The 17677-nt window shown below is 36.6% G+C and overlaps 1 protein-coding gene across 2 annotated transcripts in view; it reads left to right on the top strand.

The window, feature by feature from the left end:
* Positions 1–17677, top strand: part of Lmpt (four and a half LIM domains protein limpet) — a 132389-nt gene that overhangs the window by 27378 nt on the left and 87334 nt on the right. The window contains exons 1-2 of one of the 2 annotated variants that reach the window (XM_018444196.1): positions 6878–9562; positions 17111–17196. In XM_018444196.1, coding sequence (XP_018299698.1) covers positions 6893–9562; positions 17111–17196 — 2756 coding nt within the window. In that variant the 5' untranslated portion in view covers positions 6878–6892. Of the gene's footprint in view, positions 1–6877; positions 9563–17110; positions 17197–17677 lie in introns of those variants that run through there. The other variant, XM_018444201.1, reaches the window with a different exon arrangement.

The raw sequence follows: 17677 nt of genomic DNA, 5'->3' as shown, positions 1-17677 counted from the left end.
TTAATTTTATTTATTCAGAGTTGAAAAACTTTTTATCGCAGAACTTTTTTTAATCTTAATCATTTTTTAAAACAGTTTTTTAATCATTTTAAATATTATTTAAAATTCTTATTAATAGGATTAATATACAACCAATGGAATTAATTTAAAGTTTTTAAGTTACTATGTATATTTTCTTCATTCATTTTTACCTTTTAAAATATATTATTTTTATATTATTTATTTACTTATAAATTGTGTTATTTTAATACTAATAATAAGAAATATTATCGATTTAATACAAAATATTCAAATAGCACAAGCATATGTTAAATTAAAATTCGAATATATTAAAAATTCAACATAAAAAATTTAACAAGAAATGATTTTAAAACAAATACAAAATTTTTTTTTTAATTATATGGATTAATTACTTCAATTTTTGGAATTGTAAAATTTAAAACGGGATAATTAATATTCCTATTACGTAGTCTGTAATTGTTTGTAATTCTCCTATCTCAGAGATAGCATCTAAAGCACAATAATCGAACCATTCGAGCGAGTAAAGTGATCCCTTTCTTGCCCTCTTTCTATCGCGGCTTTTGATACTACCAGCAGTAGTTTTACCGTGTCACCATGCCGCGGAACAAAGTAACTTAGCCAGCTATGAAGTTCTTATCTGACACGCGTCTTACGCCACCTGAACAGGTAATTGTGGTACGCCCCCGGATTCAATTTATTTTCACGTTGCATTCTTTGCAAAGTGCGCGCGACACTTTTTCCTGCATTATTTTACTTTCTAAACTTTAGCTGTTATCTTTTGCGATAACTTTCTATTCGATATTTCTCGACGAACAAAAACGTTTCTACGAGTGTATCCGGCGTGCGAGATAGTGGTATCGTTTTAAAGTAATTCTCGTGCTCATTGCTTTTTACTTCTTGTATTTAAAAGTAATATATGTAAAATACAAACGTATGTTCTTAATGCATAAGAAAGAATTTTTATTAAGAAACGTTATCATAATCAAAAAGAAAACGATTTTATTAAAAGCTTTATCTAATTAATTGATGGACGTATGCTGGTTTAATTTGAATTTTATTTAAGAGCTACATGTAGCATAATTTAACGATTTCTCGTAAGAGTCATCGGAATTAATTTTTCTACGCTAATTCATAGGAATAAAAACTCTTAGGAACTTTATTATTGCCATCTATAAAACGACATTAAGACTCGAGTCTTCTTTTCTCATTGCAACAGCCACTTCTTTCTTTTACCTTTTTTCATCTCTTCGGCAAAGAATCGTGAGTGGATTCGCGCGACTGGAAATTCATCGAGCAATTAGAGGCGAACGAAGCGCAAAGCGGAACTTAATTGTGTGCATTCGCGGCGCTGGGACCCGTTAAACAGCGCGTTACCTGGAAACGATTCGTCCTCTCCGGTTATGTATAACCAACCCTTCCATCTCACTGTCGGAATTATAAAATTGCAAATCGGCATTTTGCGATGTCCACAACCAGAACATGAAGTGAGAGGTGCTACTTTCGATTCGACTATCTCTTCGATCTTTTTAAAAAGAAAACCGAATCCTCGATTTCGAATGCTCTCTTAAATTCGATCGATGGTATAAGCGATCATTTAAAAATGTAAGAAACGATGAAAATATTTTCATTAAGCTAAATTGGAAATAAAAAAGGAAATATAATGAAATATCGTCGGTTTTCCTTTTGCCTTTTAATATTTTACAAATGTTGAATTTTATAAACATTAAAGTGAGAGTTTTCTTTTTCGTTTAAAAAAGTATTTGGTATTTGTGATTATTATTTCATGGTAAAATAATTATGGTTAAGAGCTCCATTTTTTTTAGTTATTACTGTTATAATTAATATTAGTAATAATTTATATGTTTATAGTTTTACTAAAAAAAAATCTATAGTTGGCACTTAAAGTGGCTATAAATTATAGTTAAATTATGATAATTGCAACTATTTTTTCTCTCAATTTTTTCTCATTTGTTTTACTAAGAACGGCTAAGAATCCGTCTGAAAAAGTTTTACAATCGTTATAAAAAATTCTACGAGAAGAATAAGAGAGGGTGAATGTAAGCTAAGCGATCGCGGCTATTAGCGCTCACCTCGATCGATTGCGCGATTTCTCGCGAAACGCCACGCGATGTTGGAAGCACGCGATAAATTAATTACGAGACCGGGAAATTAATCGTCTCGAGAGCCGCGATAATTATTGCGATATGATGCGCCGAAATTGTATTGTCGGATGATTCTCGCCGGCGATCACTCGAAATCGATATCGCCGTGCATTTGCGCGACGATATAACGAATTACTCTCTCGACGAGGACGAGTCGCGAGCGCGAGTCATACAATTGATCAAGATATCATCGTGTCGTTGTTGCGCGTTCGATGCTGGAGACGGCAGACGTGATATATGAAGCACAGGCCGATTGTCTGGCTTTACGGCGTGACGCAAGAGTGAAAGCCTGCTTATGGGACACGCGTGATTAATAACGCGCGTTCACGTTTCGCGAATCGGATACGAGGCAAAGAAACGAGCTCGATCGAGAGCCATCGGGCCGCATCGGCTCGCCACGATAGGCTTTTAATCGCCGTAAACACGCTGCCCGCCGTGTGATATAAATTATTCCGCGATAGCTAATCATCGATGCGCGCGAGTAACGATTCTGCTAATTTAGCGATTATCCTCGCCGCAACGGAGAATGGTGATATTTCGCTCGTTCAATGCCATCGTGGTCTTTCATTGTCTTCGATAGGACGGAAAGATTGCAGCGTGCCGTTTATGTGGAAACATAATGGATGGGTGCACAGTGAACGATTAGCAGTGAATGACCACTAATTTGATTGTTTTTGCGATCGTAGGAAATAATGCAATTATATTTTTAGAGAATTTAGAATATAATACTATTATAAAATAAATAAATTCACACCAAAATTTTTAAGCACTAAGATTCGTTCTTTGATCGAAAATAATTCTCTTAATTAGATTTATTCTCATCGGTCCAAATTCGTATAATTATAATTAATAATATTATCAATTTTTTTTATCGTTGTGTCATTATTGATCAAAATCGTTGTTTAATATTTTATATACATCATTTATTTTTTATTTGTGTTTAAAAAATTGTTTTTTGTGTGTATCAGAATATGTGAAAAGAAATTTGTACAAAACATTTCTCGAGTCATCACGTAGTGATTCGCAGTAAAATCTCACGCCGCACCCGCGAGGTCAAGAAGCGATTAGGCGCGCACGGACGATTGTATATTTCACCGAAGAAAATATCTTTTTTTCCCTTTATGCCACGTGTTTCGTGTGCCTTGGAAGGTTAGCATTTATTTGACGATGATTCATGGGCTGGTTCCTTGCTATTTCGCAAATGGGTCGTTCATTAACCCTTTTGTAGGTGGATGCTATCGCTATTGTCCCGAAGTTTCGCATTCGATTTACTAGAAAAAATTGCCTCGTAATCTTTATAGGTGTTGAGTTTTTGCATTGTCAATTTAACTTTAAGTAAGTAGCTGGGATGGCCACCACACCCTAGATATAGTTTTCTTTAAAACCTTATTCTGGAAAAGGAAAATTAAAAAATATTGCCGTAGACAAAAAAATTTTAATTTTATAGTTATAATATATTTTTTACTGGTAGGTATATTATATTATAACTAAATTTATATTACTATATACCCTTATGAGACAGAGGAATGTACAAGTAATATACTAGTAAAAAATATAACTATAAAATTAAAATTTTTTTTAAATATTTTGAGCATCCTAGCTATACTAACTTGCGTATCTTTAAACCATCAATCTATTTAAGATGTTAAATGCTGCAATTATGATTATAAGATCGTATTTTCATTAAGAATTGTCTACTGTTGTTGAAAGTTTTGCGACGTCACAACAATCGGTAATCTTACTAATAGTTAAAAATCTATTAAAGTTTTATGTATAAATAATTTATCTATTTATATTTTTATTTGCTCTTTTATATGTATATTTGTTACGCACATAATTTACATTAAAAAATTGTGTTATAATTTTATTTTAATACCATCAAGAATTCGAAAACTGTTTAAAACATTTCTACTGATGATCAGTGATAGCTTCAACTTTCCATTTCTGGCATATCGCAATTCGCGCCAGTGCTGATTTCATTGAATCGCTTGTAATTTTTCGCAAGATAAGAGAAAACGATTTTAAGAGTTAAATCATACGATATGGTGTGAAGATGCTTCTTTTTCCATCAGTCTCATTCTCCTTTTTGGTTTTCTCTCCGTCAGCGATTTTGTCACCTGACTTTCCACGGTGCAAACATAAACATGTACTAATAAGTAACATTCTCCACAGAATATTACCCTTTTTTATCTAACCAGCTCCATTAAGGGATCGCTAAAGTCTCATTAAACTGCAGGACCACGGTCAATACGAGACAGCGGCGCCTTTAGCATCGACGACATTCTCGAAGTTCCTGCGAGAGTATCCGCGACGTCCACCTCCGCCTGGATATTCTGAGTTTAATGCGCGAGCTGTGCTTTTACGCGCAGCGCATACGAGAAGAATTGTTATGCGGCACGCTCGAATGTATAAAGCTCTTGGATTCATTAATATGTAGTAACTACGTTAATTTAAATTGTTAATTTCTTGGCTTAATTTCAAGAAATTTGCTGATTTTTGGAGTAACTGCTCTTTATTTTTCGAGGAATTTATTAATTTCTTAATTTGATATTTAAACTATAATTAAGAATCCAAAAGGAAAGTTTTAATGAAACGTAAATGTGGATGATCTATTTGCGAAACCTCTCATCGGTATAACGAGAGCATTTACACCTTTTTTTCTGTATTTTTGCGCGTTTAGCTCCTTTCACGTTCGAAGTGTGCCATTAATTTCCGCGCGAACGCCTGGCTACGCCTCGAAAGTGAAAGACGATGCTTCCGCTCTCGTTCTGTCGTTCGAAAAAATATATCGCCATTGATTTCTTATGTTAGCTGTTGCAACGACGTTGATGAACATGCTTCTGTTCTATATAGTCTTAGCTTAGTAGTCAATTTATAGCTAATTGACGTATTCTCTTTGTACTTTATCGCATCATGCTGTTAATGTCTCATTATTTCAAATCCATCGTCGGCTTTTAAAGTTTTCTTTCAAATTACACTCTTGCAGACTCTAGCTCTTCCTTGAAGCTTTCTATTGTCTCATAGGCTTCATCGCTCAATCAAAGAGGTCGATGAACCTTTAAGTCGAGCTTATATGCTTACGACATACCTTGTGGTTGCCCAAAGCATCGGCGGATTAACGGGAGAATCGTACAGCTCCACCTCACCTCAGGGAGGACCGCAGGACCGTGAATAGGAGGTGAAGGAGTCGGCGGCGGCGTGAAGGAGGAAGGACGAAAAGGGGGGATGACGTGGTGTGCGGTAGAGACGGGGTAGAGAGGGCTTAGTGAGGAAGGGGACGGCTCGCGGACGGTTGGAAGCGAGGGGGGCCTCGACAGGATAGGGGGCAGGGGCGAGAGAGCGGGAGGAACACGCTCTCCCTCCGGTGCACACTCTCGTGGTGACTCCGACCGGCAAAGTGCTCGCGTTCGTGAAAGTCCACAGACGACTTTCAGGGTCGTCTGCTGCGCGTTCGTCGTCGTCGTCGTCGTTCCATCCCGAAGCCGGCTGGCGGCTTCTCGCCGAGAAGAAGCCACCTCGAGAGGAGAGAAGACCGGCGCTCTCTCACACTTCTGCAAGTTTCAGCGAGACGCGAGGACTCGCGAGGATCCACTAAAGATTGTCCTTCGCTTCTCTCCCGAAAAAGTATCAAAGGTGAAGAGAGAGAGAGAGAGAGAGAGAAAGAGAGAGAGAGAGAGAGAGAGAGGGAGGGAGAGAGAGAAAGAGAGAGAGAGAGAGGGAGGGAGAGAGAGAAAGAGAGAGAGAGACAAAGAGTATCTGGACATAAGACGTTTACGGCTCAGTGACCGTGAGATTCGGAAGGTGTGTCCTTGCTCGAGAAGTACAAAGGATTCGGTGAGCTACTCATCGCAACGGCAATAGAGATTCAGGTGTATCATTCAGTCGCGATCATCGTCCACGTTGTTGTGTTTGTTTATCCTGGTGTGACGCTTCCCTTAGTATCTGAAGAAATTCCAGTTTTATTTTTGCGTAGACTGTGAAGATCTGTAGAAACCGCTTCTGTTTAAGATGAAGAAATGGTTCAGGCCTGTGAAGAATCTGTGCGGTTAATCGATTTAGTTAATTTGATCATTTTGTCAGGAGTTTTATTAGTGACATATCTTTCTGTCATTTCAGAGCTTAATTCGATATAAAAGCGTCACATTTTGTATTAGAGCATCAGTTAATCTCTTTTTGTTGAAGAGATCTCGTGGATGTGAGATAGTTGGTGAAAAAACTTTAAGGTGGCATGATATTTTATCTGTACTGAACGGTGCTTCTGATGTTACTTTCAGAAATCTTAGTGTACCTAGAAAGTTTCAGTGCTCGTGCACTAACGTCAAGTACAAATACATACGCACGGTGGATGACGAAGGATCAGGGATCGATCGGCATCGACGGTAGCCGTTGGGCTGGTTCGATATACGCGAATAATAATAGGTTAGCGCTCGTATACTTAACTGTGCGTGTCTCAGAGCGCCTACGTTCCTCTTTCATGCCTGGAGATATCACGAGAAATTAACGACAGCGTTCGTCGGTGAAAGAATCTACAAATTTTTTCATAAAAAAGGATTACAATCTTTTTACTGAAGAATTTTTAGTGATATTAATTGTTATATACCTATCTATATCGGAAATCACACCCACGTATACATTGTATATACATATAAACGATATTATTTGGGTGAGATATAACACTTCTTGTCTTCAAGATTCCGTTCCTCGCGAAGATGACGTCCCGCCTGCGCGGCCCTTCGGCAGTGAAGGACACGCCGAGGGCCGCCCCGTTCGCCAAGGATCATTTTCATCGAAGCGAGGCGGAAGTACACTCCAGCCGGTCGTGCAAGAACGGCGGGCGCGGCAATCGTTATCATTTCGGCATGTCAAAGCAACACAACAACAAGGTGGAGCGGAACGGACAGGAATATAATAAGAACTTTGCACAGACGGAAGAGAATAATGCTGACCTGTTATACAAGAAGAGTAGAGAATACTTCGGTTCCTGGAACGTCAAGGACGTCCCAGATGACATGAGAAAATCGAGGAAACAAGATCTCGAGGATATGCAACTGACAAATGGAAAATTCAGGAGCGAGCTTGTGGGTGGAAAGCCGGATAAATCGCACGATCGTCCGGAGTATCGAGACGAAGGATACGTGGGATCTTTACCGAGGGAGGGCCGACAAAAAGGTGAGTTCGCCGAGAGAGATCTCAACGACTCTTATAAATCGAGAATGAAAGAATCCTGGGAAGAAGAAGTGGAGTCGAGGAATCGAGGGAGGATATCCAAGATTAGTAGAAGCAACGACAATAATAACGATTTGCTGCAACCCGTTGACGAGAGAGATATATTGCTTAAGGAGATCGAAAACTTAGCTACCGATGGCAGTCAGTCGCCGGACCGTAGAATCCAGGCTATGATCGAGCGATTGAAGTCACGAGAGGAGAACAAACTACGATCCAAGAGAGAGCAGAGATCACCGAGTCCTGAAAAGGAAGCGCATGGCAAGACGAAAAACGACGGTAGGAATGATATAAGATCGCCGATCATTAATTATCCGCACGATAATTTATCTAACGAACGAGGTCGGAAACTAAAAGATGATCGCGAGGATGAACCGCGCAGATCGAGCGAGTCCAAGCTGCGTGGAAAATATGATCGAGAAGAGGATGCAATTCAACGCGAACGATCTACCGATCGAAAATCGAGAAGCTCCGAGAGACGAAACGAGGCTCGCGAGCCTCGACGAGACGACAGTTTTCGAAAAACGAGCGACACTTATAATGCCGAGAGAAATTACCGAAGAAAATCGATAGAAGACGAAGAAAATCATCCTCGATCGAGGGACAATTCTTCAAAGAGGAGGAGTTACATTTATGAGGGTTCGCCGGAGGACTTTGACGTGAGGATACAGAGGTACGACCGGGCTCTTCTTGAACCTAGGAGAGACCTGGACAGAAGTTCGCCCAGAAGAAGTTCGTCCAGGGAACCAAATCTGACTAGGAAGGAATCTCTAAAGGAGTACGATCGAGAACCGATAACCAAGAAGAATTCCTTCAAAGCTGAATCTAAGAGGGCAACTAGCAAGGATCGCGATGAGTCTAATTTGGCCAGAAAAACATCGTTTAAAGATCGAGATAACGACGCGTATAAGAAGCACATTTCGAAAAATCAACACGAAAGCTCGATCAAGTATTTCGGCAAAGATCAGGAAGACTTGTGTAAAGATTCCTTCAAAGATGTAAGCATAGATATAAATAAAAAAGGTTTCTTTAGGGTACGAGATGGTGAATTCGATAGAACTTTCCTGAAAGATCAGAATGATAATGCAGAGAAGAGAGTCTCATCCATGGAACATGCGGGTGGCGTCAGCAGGATTGTCCTGAGAAATGTTGATGACGAATCGAGCAGAAGCAACTCGTTTAAGAATGTAAACGAAGATTCCGGGAAGAAGAACTCGTTTAAGGAAAAGAATGTCGAGTTTGGCGAGATTTCCTACAAAGATCACGAGAGAAATTTAGAAAGGAGGAAGAACAGTATCAAGGACGATGATAAGGAATTCGGGCGAACTTTGTATCACGATTACGAGAACAATATCGATAGGAAAACTGCGAACGATCGATATATAGAGTTCGGCAAGGTATCCTTTAAGACACAAGATGACGAACTACGTGTTTCAAGTCCTTTCCAGGAGGAGAACGACAAAGCAATAGTCAGAACAAATTCTTTCAAGGAGCGTGACGCTTCCCCGAAAAGACGCCCGTCGTTGCGAAGCAAAGATCACGAAATATTCGATAGGAAATCGGATAGACACACGAGAACGTTGTCGCCACCGAAGAAAGATGAAACAGAGAGTAATACCAAAAACTCAAAAAATTTCTGTGCCAAATCTTGGTACGAGAACAACCGGATTTTCTCCGCGAAGTATCTGCGAGATCACAGTAAGGTGCGAAATGCTCCAGAAGGACAACTTGACGTCGACGTCTCGCCGGAGCGAGGATTCTTTATCCTGCAAGATACACGGGGCGGTACAGTTGAGACAACTACGAACGATCCTGAGGAGAATCGCTTCGAGACGCGTGGCAGAATTGACTCGGGCGACAACGAGTCGCCGCGATTTTCCTCGACTCGTGATCGCAACGGTACCACGATCATCAGGATACGATCATCGGAAGATTCCGGCAGCGCAGCAGAGAGGCGCCGGCGGCGTCGTCCAGCGCAAGAGATATGCGCGGTGAGACCCAGGAAATACGAAGACGACGATGAGGACAGCGACGAGGACGAGGAAGAGGATCGTTGGCGGAGGACTCGAAGGGACGGCGGAATCCTGCCGGGGAGAGGCGGCGGCGACGCCGGCGGCGCGACGCCCTCGAGAACGATTTGGAACTATCGAGAAGGGGTATGGCACTTTCATGAGTCAATTGCTTTTGATCGTTCCTTTATGGTTCAGAGGCGCGAGGCGATTTTCATAAATCGCTGGAGGAGATGAAAAAGGTGGCAGTCTTGGTTGGAAACGATAAGCGTCACGTAACGTTGATTCGAGGCGTTTATCGAGGATAAGTTCCCGAGGAAGAGAAAGCCCAGCTTTCCCGTTCTTTCGACCCCCGTCACCATTTGCAGGAACGATCGGTCTATAGTTACGGCGATTGTGTCAATTTTCCACCGTCCCTGGAATTCGACTCGAAGCAAATTTGTTCCAACATTGAAGTCGTGCGAAGGTGAAATTGTAATGTCGCATGTGGTCGTAACGCGAGAGTCGTAATTCTTGTTCTACTCTCATCTCTCGTATAGCAAGGCACTAGTGGATGGTCGTTTAAGAAATATTGTTCGATAATTCATATCCTTTCGCTAAACAGTATTATATTTATAGCCGACATATGGCTTAACCATTGAATAAGTTTTGAATTTTCTTCTTGGTTTCGAGTAAGTGTTACATAGATTATCATTTGCAATTAATAACGGAAGATGATATTTTTTAATTTACGACTGAATATAAGGTTAGTTACGGACATAAATTTTTGATAGTTAAATATTGGAAAGAGATTAGCTATTGCTTTTTTAAAAATAAAATATACCGTTGTCGCATTTAATATTCATTTATATAAATGATATCAGAAATATGCAATTAAACGATATGTCTACTAAATAAATCATGGACTTAATGTTATGTGTATTATTTAATAGCTAATAAGCATAATTACAGACTATTGGCCGAATTATCATTTAATACCTGGATATTATAGAATTAACGTGCAAGCGTTATTATTATAACTTCAGTAAGAGAGAAAAGGGTTAATTCTATATTTATAGCTATAATTGAAAATTATAAGAAGCTAAATATTTTTTAAATATAACATTTCTTATATGATTATCACAGAAATAAACATAAATTCGATGATCATTTACTGGTGCACTTACAATAGTAGCGATTTTCTCGCGAGCAGAATTTGAAAAATTCAAATATACGAATTTATACAATATCATTTAAATAATGAGACGTATATTGGACTGGTTTGGTTTGCAGTATCGTGGTCTGTGCGCACTTTGTGTGTTTACTTATCAACGATTTTCCGCGATCATTGGCGAGCGAGAAGCGGCATTGTTATCTCTCGCACGTTGAGTACGAGCGACTGAATCACCATGGAAATCTTGCGCAATGTTACACAGCCTCGTGCACTAAAATTGCAATTTGCCTGGAATTTCGCGATGGCCGTTTTACGGTCGAGAGAGCGCGATACCTTAAAATTAAGTGGCTATATTGAAGATAATAAGTTTCGTAATTTGCGTGAATATAAACGCAACAGCGAATTGTGTAGCAGGATTTTATTAAAGATCTCTCCTGAATAATCGGTCTCATCAATTTTATTCTCCAACCCTCGCAACGCGTTACATTTCACTAAACCGCATAAAATAATTTTCTCTCTCTTGATATATAAAATACAATGAATTACAATAATTTTATTCATAAATTCATTGTCATTTAATTTATATTTATATTCTTTTCCATGTTTAGTTATCTGTTCTTGCAAATATTATCAATTTGCTTTTTTATTTATTCTTGTATATGCATTAACATTACTTTTATTTTCATTTTTTAATTGTAAACATATTTTACGCGATTTTTGCAAGAAACTATTTTTTTTAATTAAACAATATCAATGTCTAATCTTATCGATGTTCAAATGGCACGCTGGTTTCTTAACAAACTTCGTAAGCGTTTCAGACCCATCCAGAACGAGCAATTTATAATCTTCATTTATCATCCACGCCTATTTACGTCCACAGGGTGCACAAATTACGCTTCACCGCGGTTCAATCCGATTAAGTGAAAGCTAAATACCGGTAGCTCGACTGTTACCATTGCTAATCCTTTAAATGGTAATGACGCAATGATTCGCTGCGATCTTACTCGTGAAAAATTTTCATAAAATCAATTTCATCGCATCATATGATTATCATCAAGTAAATATTATTTTCTGCTAAAACAATGAATTAATCAGGAAAAAATAAGTCAAGAAAATAAAAAATTCGTAAAGGACTTCCTATCATATAATTTACACATGCATATAACGTTAATAAAAAAAAAAGTAAGATTTTATTACTTGCATTCAAAATCTAGATTTTTATTTAATAACTGTTAAAGAAGTAGATCTTTATTTTTACTTTTTATACAATAGAATACATGTAATTAAGTATTGTTATAAATAGCGCTAGAAGAAATAATTTTCATTCTAATCTTTGTAATTGTAACTGAGATGAGCAAAATAGCTCTCGTCAATTTTGAGATAATCGAGTCGATTATGTAATTCGATTTCGCATTTTGCATCTTGAAGCAAACCAAATTTTTCCAGTGGGAATTACTTATCAATTTGTCGTCGAGTCTGCCGTGGCACAGGTTTTCAACGCGCAAACTTTCGTAATCACCTTGTCTATTGGCCAACGCGTCATGCAAATGTCAGTGAACCGCCCACGAGCTGAATGGCCAGTATCGCGCGTAGGACACGTCGTTACGGATAACATCTCTCCTTAAACGGGTCGTCGCGTTAAAAATGTGGCCTTTGTCCGCGGGATAATCGAGTGATCGGTTCGTTAAGGGGGTACGTATGAGTGTTGATCCGTTACGTTCTAATCAATCTTCTAAGATCTACAGAATGAATTTAAACGTTAATTATATTGGCCGAATGCGGAAACAATACGTAATAATTTTGACTATTTTTAATGCCGATATTGAGAATATTATACCAATTAAGGAATAACAAACACAGTTTAACTCATTTAAACAATTATAAGTGGAAATCATTTAAAGTTCAGTTTTTGGAAAAAATATATTTAATTGGTTATATAATTATAATTATACAACTATATAGTTTGTTATAAAATATATATATTTCTTACATATTTCAAATCATATATGTATATTTTTCATGACGCGGAGTAAATTTGTTTTTCAAATTTTTCGCTTGCATCTGTCTTATTGAAAATTAATACAATCATTTGGTTGATACCAAAATCTAAATTCTAAATGCGAATTAATATTTCGACGTTTTAACAGTGGTTATGATTCGTTAAAAAGTAATCGAGCGAAAGTGTGCAACCGTCGAATTAAACTAGATTCGCCAAACTGCATTCTCGCTACAATTCTGCGTTACAGCAGCGCTGTTGATTTCGAGCGGTAAATGATTGGAATAATTCTTCACAATGCTTGCGGTATGTTAATTCTAAGTAATCTGTCTTCTTGAGCAACGCAGCCGCAATCAAAAGCATCGTTTAATCATCAAGAGCTACTTTTGCGCATAAAACTGTAGATGGATGAAAAGTCTTTTAATGCTTAGAGGGATAATTAATCAGAACATATTGACGCAATAAAGTTGTAAATTCAAAACTTTCAAAATTTTCAAATTGGAATCACATTAATTTATTACCATGAATTAGTTAAAAATAATTCTTTATTAAATCTTCAGCAATCGTGATTTTTCATTTTATGCTCATTTTAGACACGCATAAGAAAAGTCAGATATCGAAATATTTCTGCAGACTTGAAATAATTAACCTCTCGTTTCTCTTGCATTTTTTGCGATCCGCCTTGACATCACAAGGAAAAGAGGCCCTTCACCGCGCGGTGAGTCAGAACGAAAAATATGTTAATTAGATAGCAACGCTCAGCACGCTACGAGTATCGTTATTCGGTATTGCTATATATAGGCAGCTAGAGACAGATCGGCGACGACCGGCACATTTTCCAACGCGTGTCTACTCGATATTTGGCGATGAGGCCAGCAGCGAGAGAACCGAACGTGGGTAGACTGACCATATACGCCGGCCGGAAGGTTCTTGAACGCATCCAACGCGCTTCGGGCGCTTTCTTCCATCCAACACGGCGGTTTCTTCTTCTCCTCTCCCTTTGTAGACAAACCGGTGACTGTGGGCCAAGACTTAGAAACCTCTTGTAGACCCGACTGGCATAAACAGTTTCCAGACACTCAGCGGATCCTTTAGTACAGTGATCTTTATGATCTTAGAGATCGATATCAATTCTTGAATCATTTGTAGCAACATATTTCATTAAAAGTTGCTTTTGATAAATTAAAAACTTTTTATTTTAAATTATTAATTAATATTTTTATAAATAAATAATATTTACGTTTTTAAAAATCTTTTATATGATTACGCTAATTTTCTTATTTTTTTCTTTCATATAAGGTTAAATAAAAATACAAAACGTAATTACATCACTTTGCGACATAAAATTGCACAACGCTACACTGAGAAAAATTAAAAATTTATTTGCGATATACAATATTTATTTTATTGAAATAAATCCTTATTTAAATATACATGAGTGAAAAATGCCATATTCAGTCAAGGCGGTTACTATCTAATAATATTTCTTATAAAGGTATACAATTTCCAGTTCAAGGTAACCGTGCGCCAATTATTTATAGGTCTTGAAACACACCGCTAAACCGAATAGATTAGTAATATCACAAATTAAATTGATAAGTAATTTAATGTTATTACTGCAAATAAGCATTTTAGAAAGTTGTTAATGATTTGATACTAATAAGCATCTTAAAAACTATAAATAATTTATTGCGAAAAATATTACATAGACGAGATTTCTTATTTATAATAAATACGACATATTCCTGGCAAATAAATCAATTTTATTTTTTCGCAATTAATGAGATGCATTTCATAGAAATGTATATCTCATAAATATATTTCGTCATCACAGTTAAATCTTTTATTACTAAATATAAAAAAAATTTTACATAAACTTGTGAATATTTCGACTTTTTTCTCAATAATTCCATTTCATTATGCATTCTCGCTAGTCCTCAATAATTCCATTTCGTGCGAATAGCGTGTCTTCAAATCAATATTTAGTATAGCGTAAAATACAGATTCGAATATGATACAATTCTGAACGAAATAAAATAATTCAATTTTCGAGGTTCAAGTTTGGTAACACTGAATTTAACTGTGTGGGGAGTATTGAAAAGGGAAAAAATCAAAGAGGAAAAAATCAAACTTGAACTGATTAGATTTAAATTTTATTTTGTTCAGAATTGTCATGTTCAAAATGTCATCTTTATATCATACTAAATGTCATTCTATTACTATTTTACATAGCTCCATTTATCCTCCCTCTCGATGAAAAGCGATCTTTGAAAAAATCGTGACGTCCCATCAATTAGTATCCGGTAATCACCGACGTATTAGATGAGTGGGAGAAATAAACACGCTGTCAGAAATACTTGAAACGTTTTTAAAAATGCGATGACAGCTGGTGACTAACGCACGATGAAACATCCATTATTTACGTTGCTCGAGCCCAAGCAATCTCAACTTCTAGGGCGTGCAAGAAAATCGACGTGTTATTAATGTTTCCTCAACGAAGACGGTAATACGAAGTGATAGTTGCACCAGAAGCGATTGGTAAATTGGCTCGATGATAATGTAATACACCTATTACATCCTGCCCGTTCGTCGATTTATCTAATGTGGAAACTGTTAATAAATGTACTTAAAGCTTCCTTCCTTAACTTGTAGACTGAGCAATATTTTACGTTCGACATTAAATTTCCGGATACCGTTTATTTGGTTTAGTATATCCTTGGCTTGAAATCTTTTAATCTTTATAGCGATAGTTCTTGAGTCTTATTTTTTAAATTTAAAAAAATCGTAAAAACAGATATTAAAAATTAAAAAGAAGAGGAGAAGCAAAAGGCTGCGTACTATTATTTGTTAATCAGAAAGAAAGCAATATAAAATTTTACTCTTGTATAATAAAATTTATTTTTAACGCAATCAGCCAGCTCAGTCGCAGTTTGTTTCGTGTCACTGATTCGCCGACGCAGCAGCGATTATTATTAGTGACGTGCGCTCATTAGCGGTTCATCGTCCTCTTACGAATGAGATAAATACCACCTTGTACAGTGACATAACAAGGCTCTCGCAATTAAAAACTTTTCCTAATTGCACGTGGCTCATCATTTGGTTGGAACCTTGTCCTCATTCGCACGTGTCAGCGAGCGTCATGCATATACGAAACGACGTCGTACTTTCTCCGCGTCAAATTTTTTCTTCGTCTCGAGGAAAAATTTGCGAGTTATAATTCCAAAACGTTAACACTTCGCTTTTTGAGAAACTCACAATCAGTATATTTCTAATATCAATTTTTCTTTACAATTAGATTTTCAATTAGATATTAACATAGAATTACTTTAGCTACTGATACTTTAAAGTAAAAGAAAAACCGTATTGTAATGCTCAAAACTACAATATAATTCTGTATACATATCTTTTTAATCAATACATCTTTATTTCAATATTTCATGTTAAAATATATTTATTGTATGTTGAAATATGTTATTTGTGCAATGATTCTTTCATTTAATGCTGCAAAAACTTTTTTTTTGACTGCAACGTCGACTTTGAAAAAGAAAAGTTATTTAATGTTGTAGTATTGACGTACGATAAGTAAAATAATATCGATATTTATCATTAAATATTTATATATAATTTTACATATAAAATTTTATACTCTCTCTTGTATAATAAAATTTATTTTTAACGCAATCAGCCAGCTCAGTCGCAGTTAACATTTGTTTTGTGTCACTGATTCGCCGATGCATCAGCGATTATTATTAGTGACGTGCGCTCATTAGCGACAATATTTATTATTAAATATTGTCATATTTAAGTAGGATATCTTTACTTATTTATCGAATTGTCAAGTCGCGGATTCATAAAACAACGTTTGTGTGCATAGCGTTTGTTTGACATTTACAATGATCAAGACCTTTCACTATTCTGCAATTAACGCAATTTCATCGGTCACGTCGATCGAGGACGTTTGCATTTATTGGAATTTGGACAAAATTTATGTTCAGACATTTTAGACAAATAATCTGTTGAATTAATTTGAATTTGAATTTGCTGATTACTTAATTTCGATATTTATCCATTAATTTATAAATTTTTTAAAAGTGTTTGTACGTTAATTATTGAATATTTTAAAATTGTTATTTAAATTTTTAATTTCATGAAAAGGACTATATATTAAATTAATTTTTGTGTTCATTTTTATCGTGTAAATTTAATGGAAATTAATGATGACATTTCGGATATTTGAATATCCGAAATATCATCATTAATTTGGATAACCGAAATATCACCGGATAACCGAAATATCACCGAGCATAGCAACTCTTTTAAAGTTTATATCATTGATGAATAGGCAAAATATAAATTTACGTGCTGCAAACTTAATTCGTACAAAACAGATTATTAGAATTAAGAATTAATATATAATACTTATATTAATATTTTAAGATATATTAATTTATTATATTACATTAATTTACTTTATTATTAATTTATTATATTTGTTTATCATGTTAATCTATTTATCAACGATAATTTATTAAAATTTGCTTTTTAGGGTGTCCTCATTACGGACGTAGAAGAAGGGCAACCCTGTTTGCAGTGTGGAGAAACATGTTCCGGATTCTCATCGCATACTTGGAGGTGAGTTTTTTTGTGTGCAACGAAATAAACATTGTGACGAAAGCTCAAAAATATAACTATGAACACAATACCGGACAATTCAATACCGGACGTCAATTGTGACATAAACATAAGTATCGCTTTTGGTCTATTTGCAACGTTGAGATATAAAATCATCAAAATTATTTTCATCACAATTGCAGAAATAGAGTCTCTATGATGAAACCTTCTGATTATCGTGTAAATAATGTTATTATCTATAGACGCGGTGAATAAAGAGAAACAAAATTGACGAGAATCCGATCACGTAATCAGGTTGTCGAATCATGCTGAAACTGTTAGGTTCCAATGACCGCACGACGTATCCATTACCCCGGCAGCGTAACCCAGCAGCGGTGAAATTACCGCTCAGTAATTACCCTCCGTGACTTACGGCCCAACAATGCGGTAATAGCGAATTAATTGCCTGGGGCTTTGGGGAGCAGAGGCGGGGCCACCTTCC

This window comes from Mycetomoellerius zeteki, unplaced genomic scaffold (genome assembly GCF_001594055.1).
Source record: "Mycetomoellerius zeteki isolate Tzet28-1 unplaced genomic scaffold, Tzet1.0 scaffold149, whole genome shotgun sequence".
Classification (NCBI taxonomy): Eukaryota; Metazoa; Arthropoda; class Insecta; order Hymenoptera; family Formicidae; genus Mycetomoellerius; species Mycetomoellerius zeteki.
This window is presented reverse-complemented; position numbering and strand designations above follow the sequence as displayed.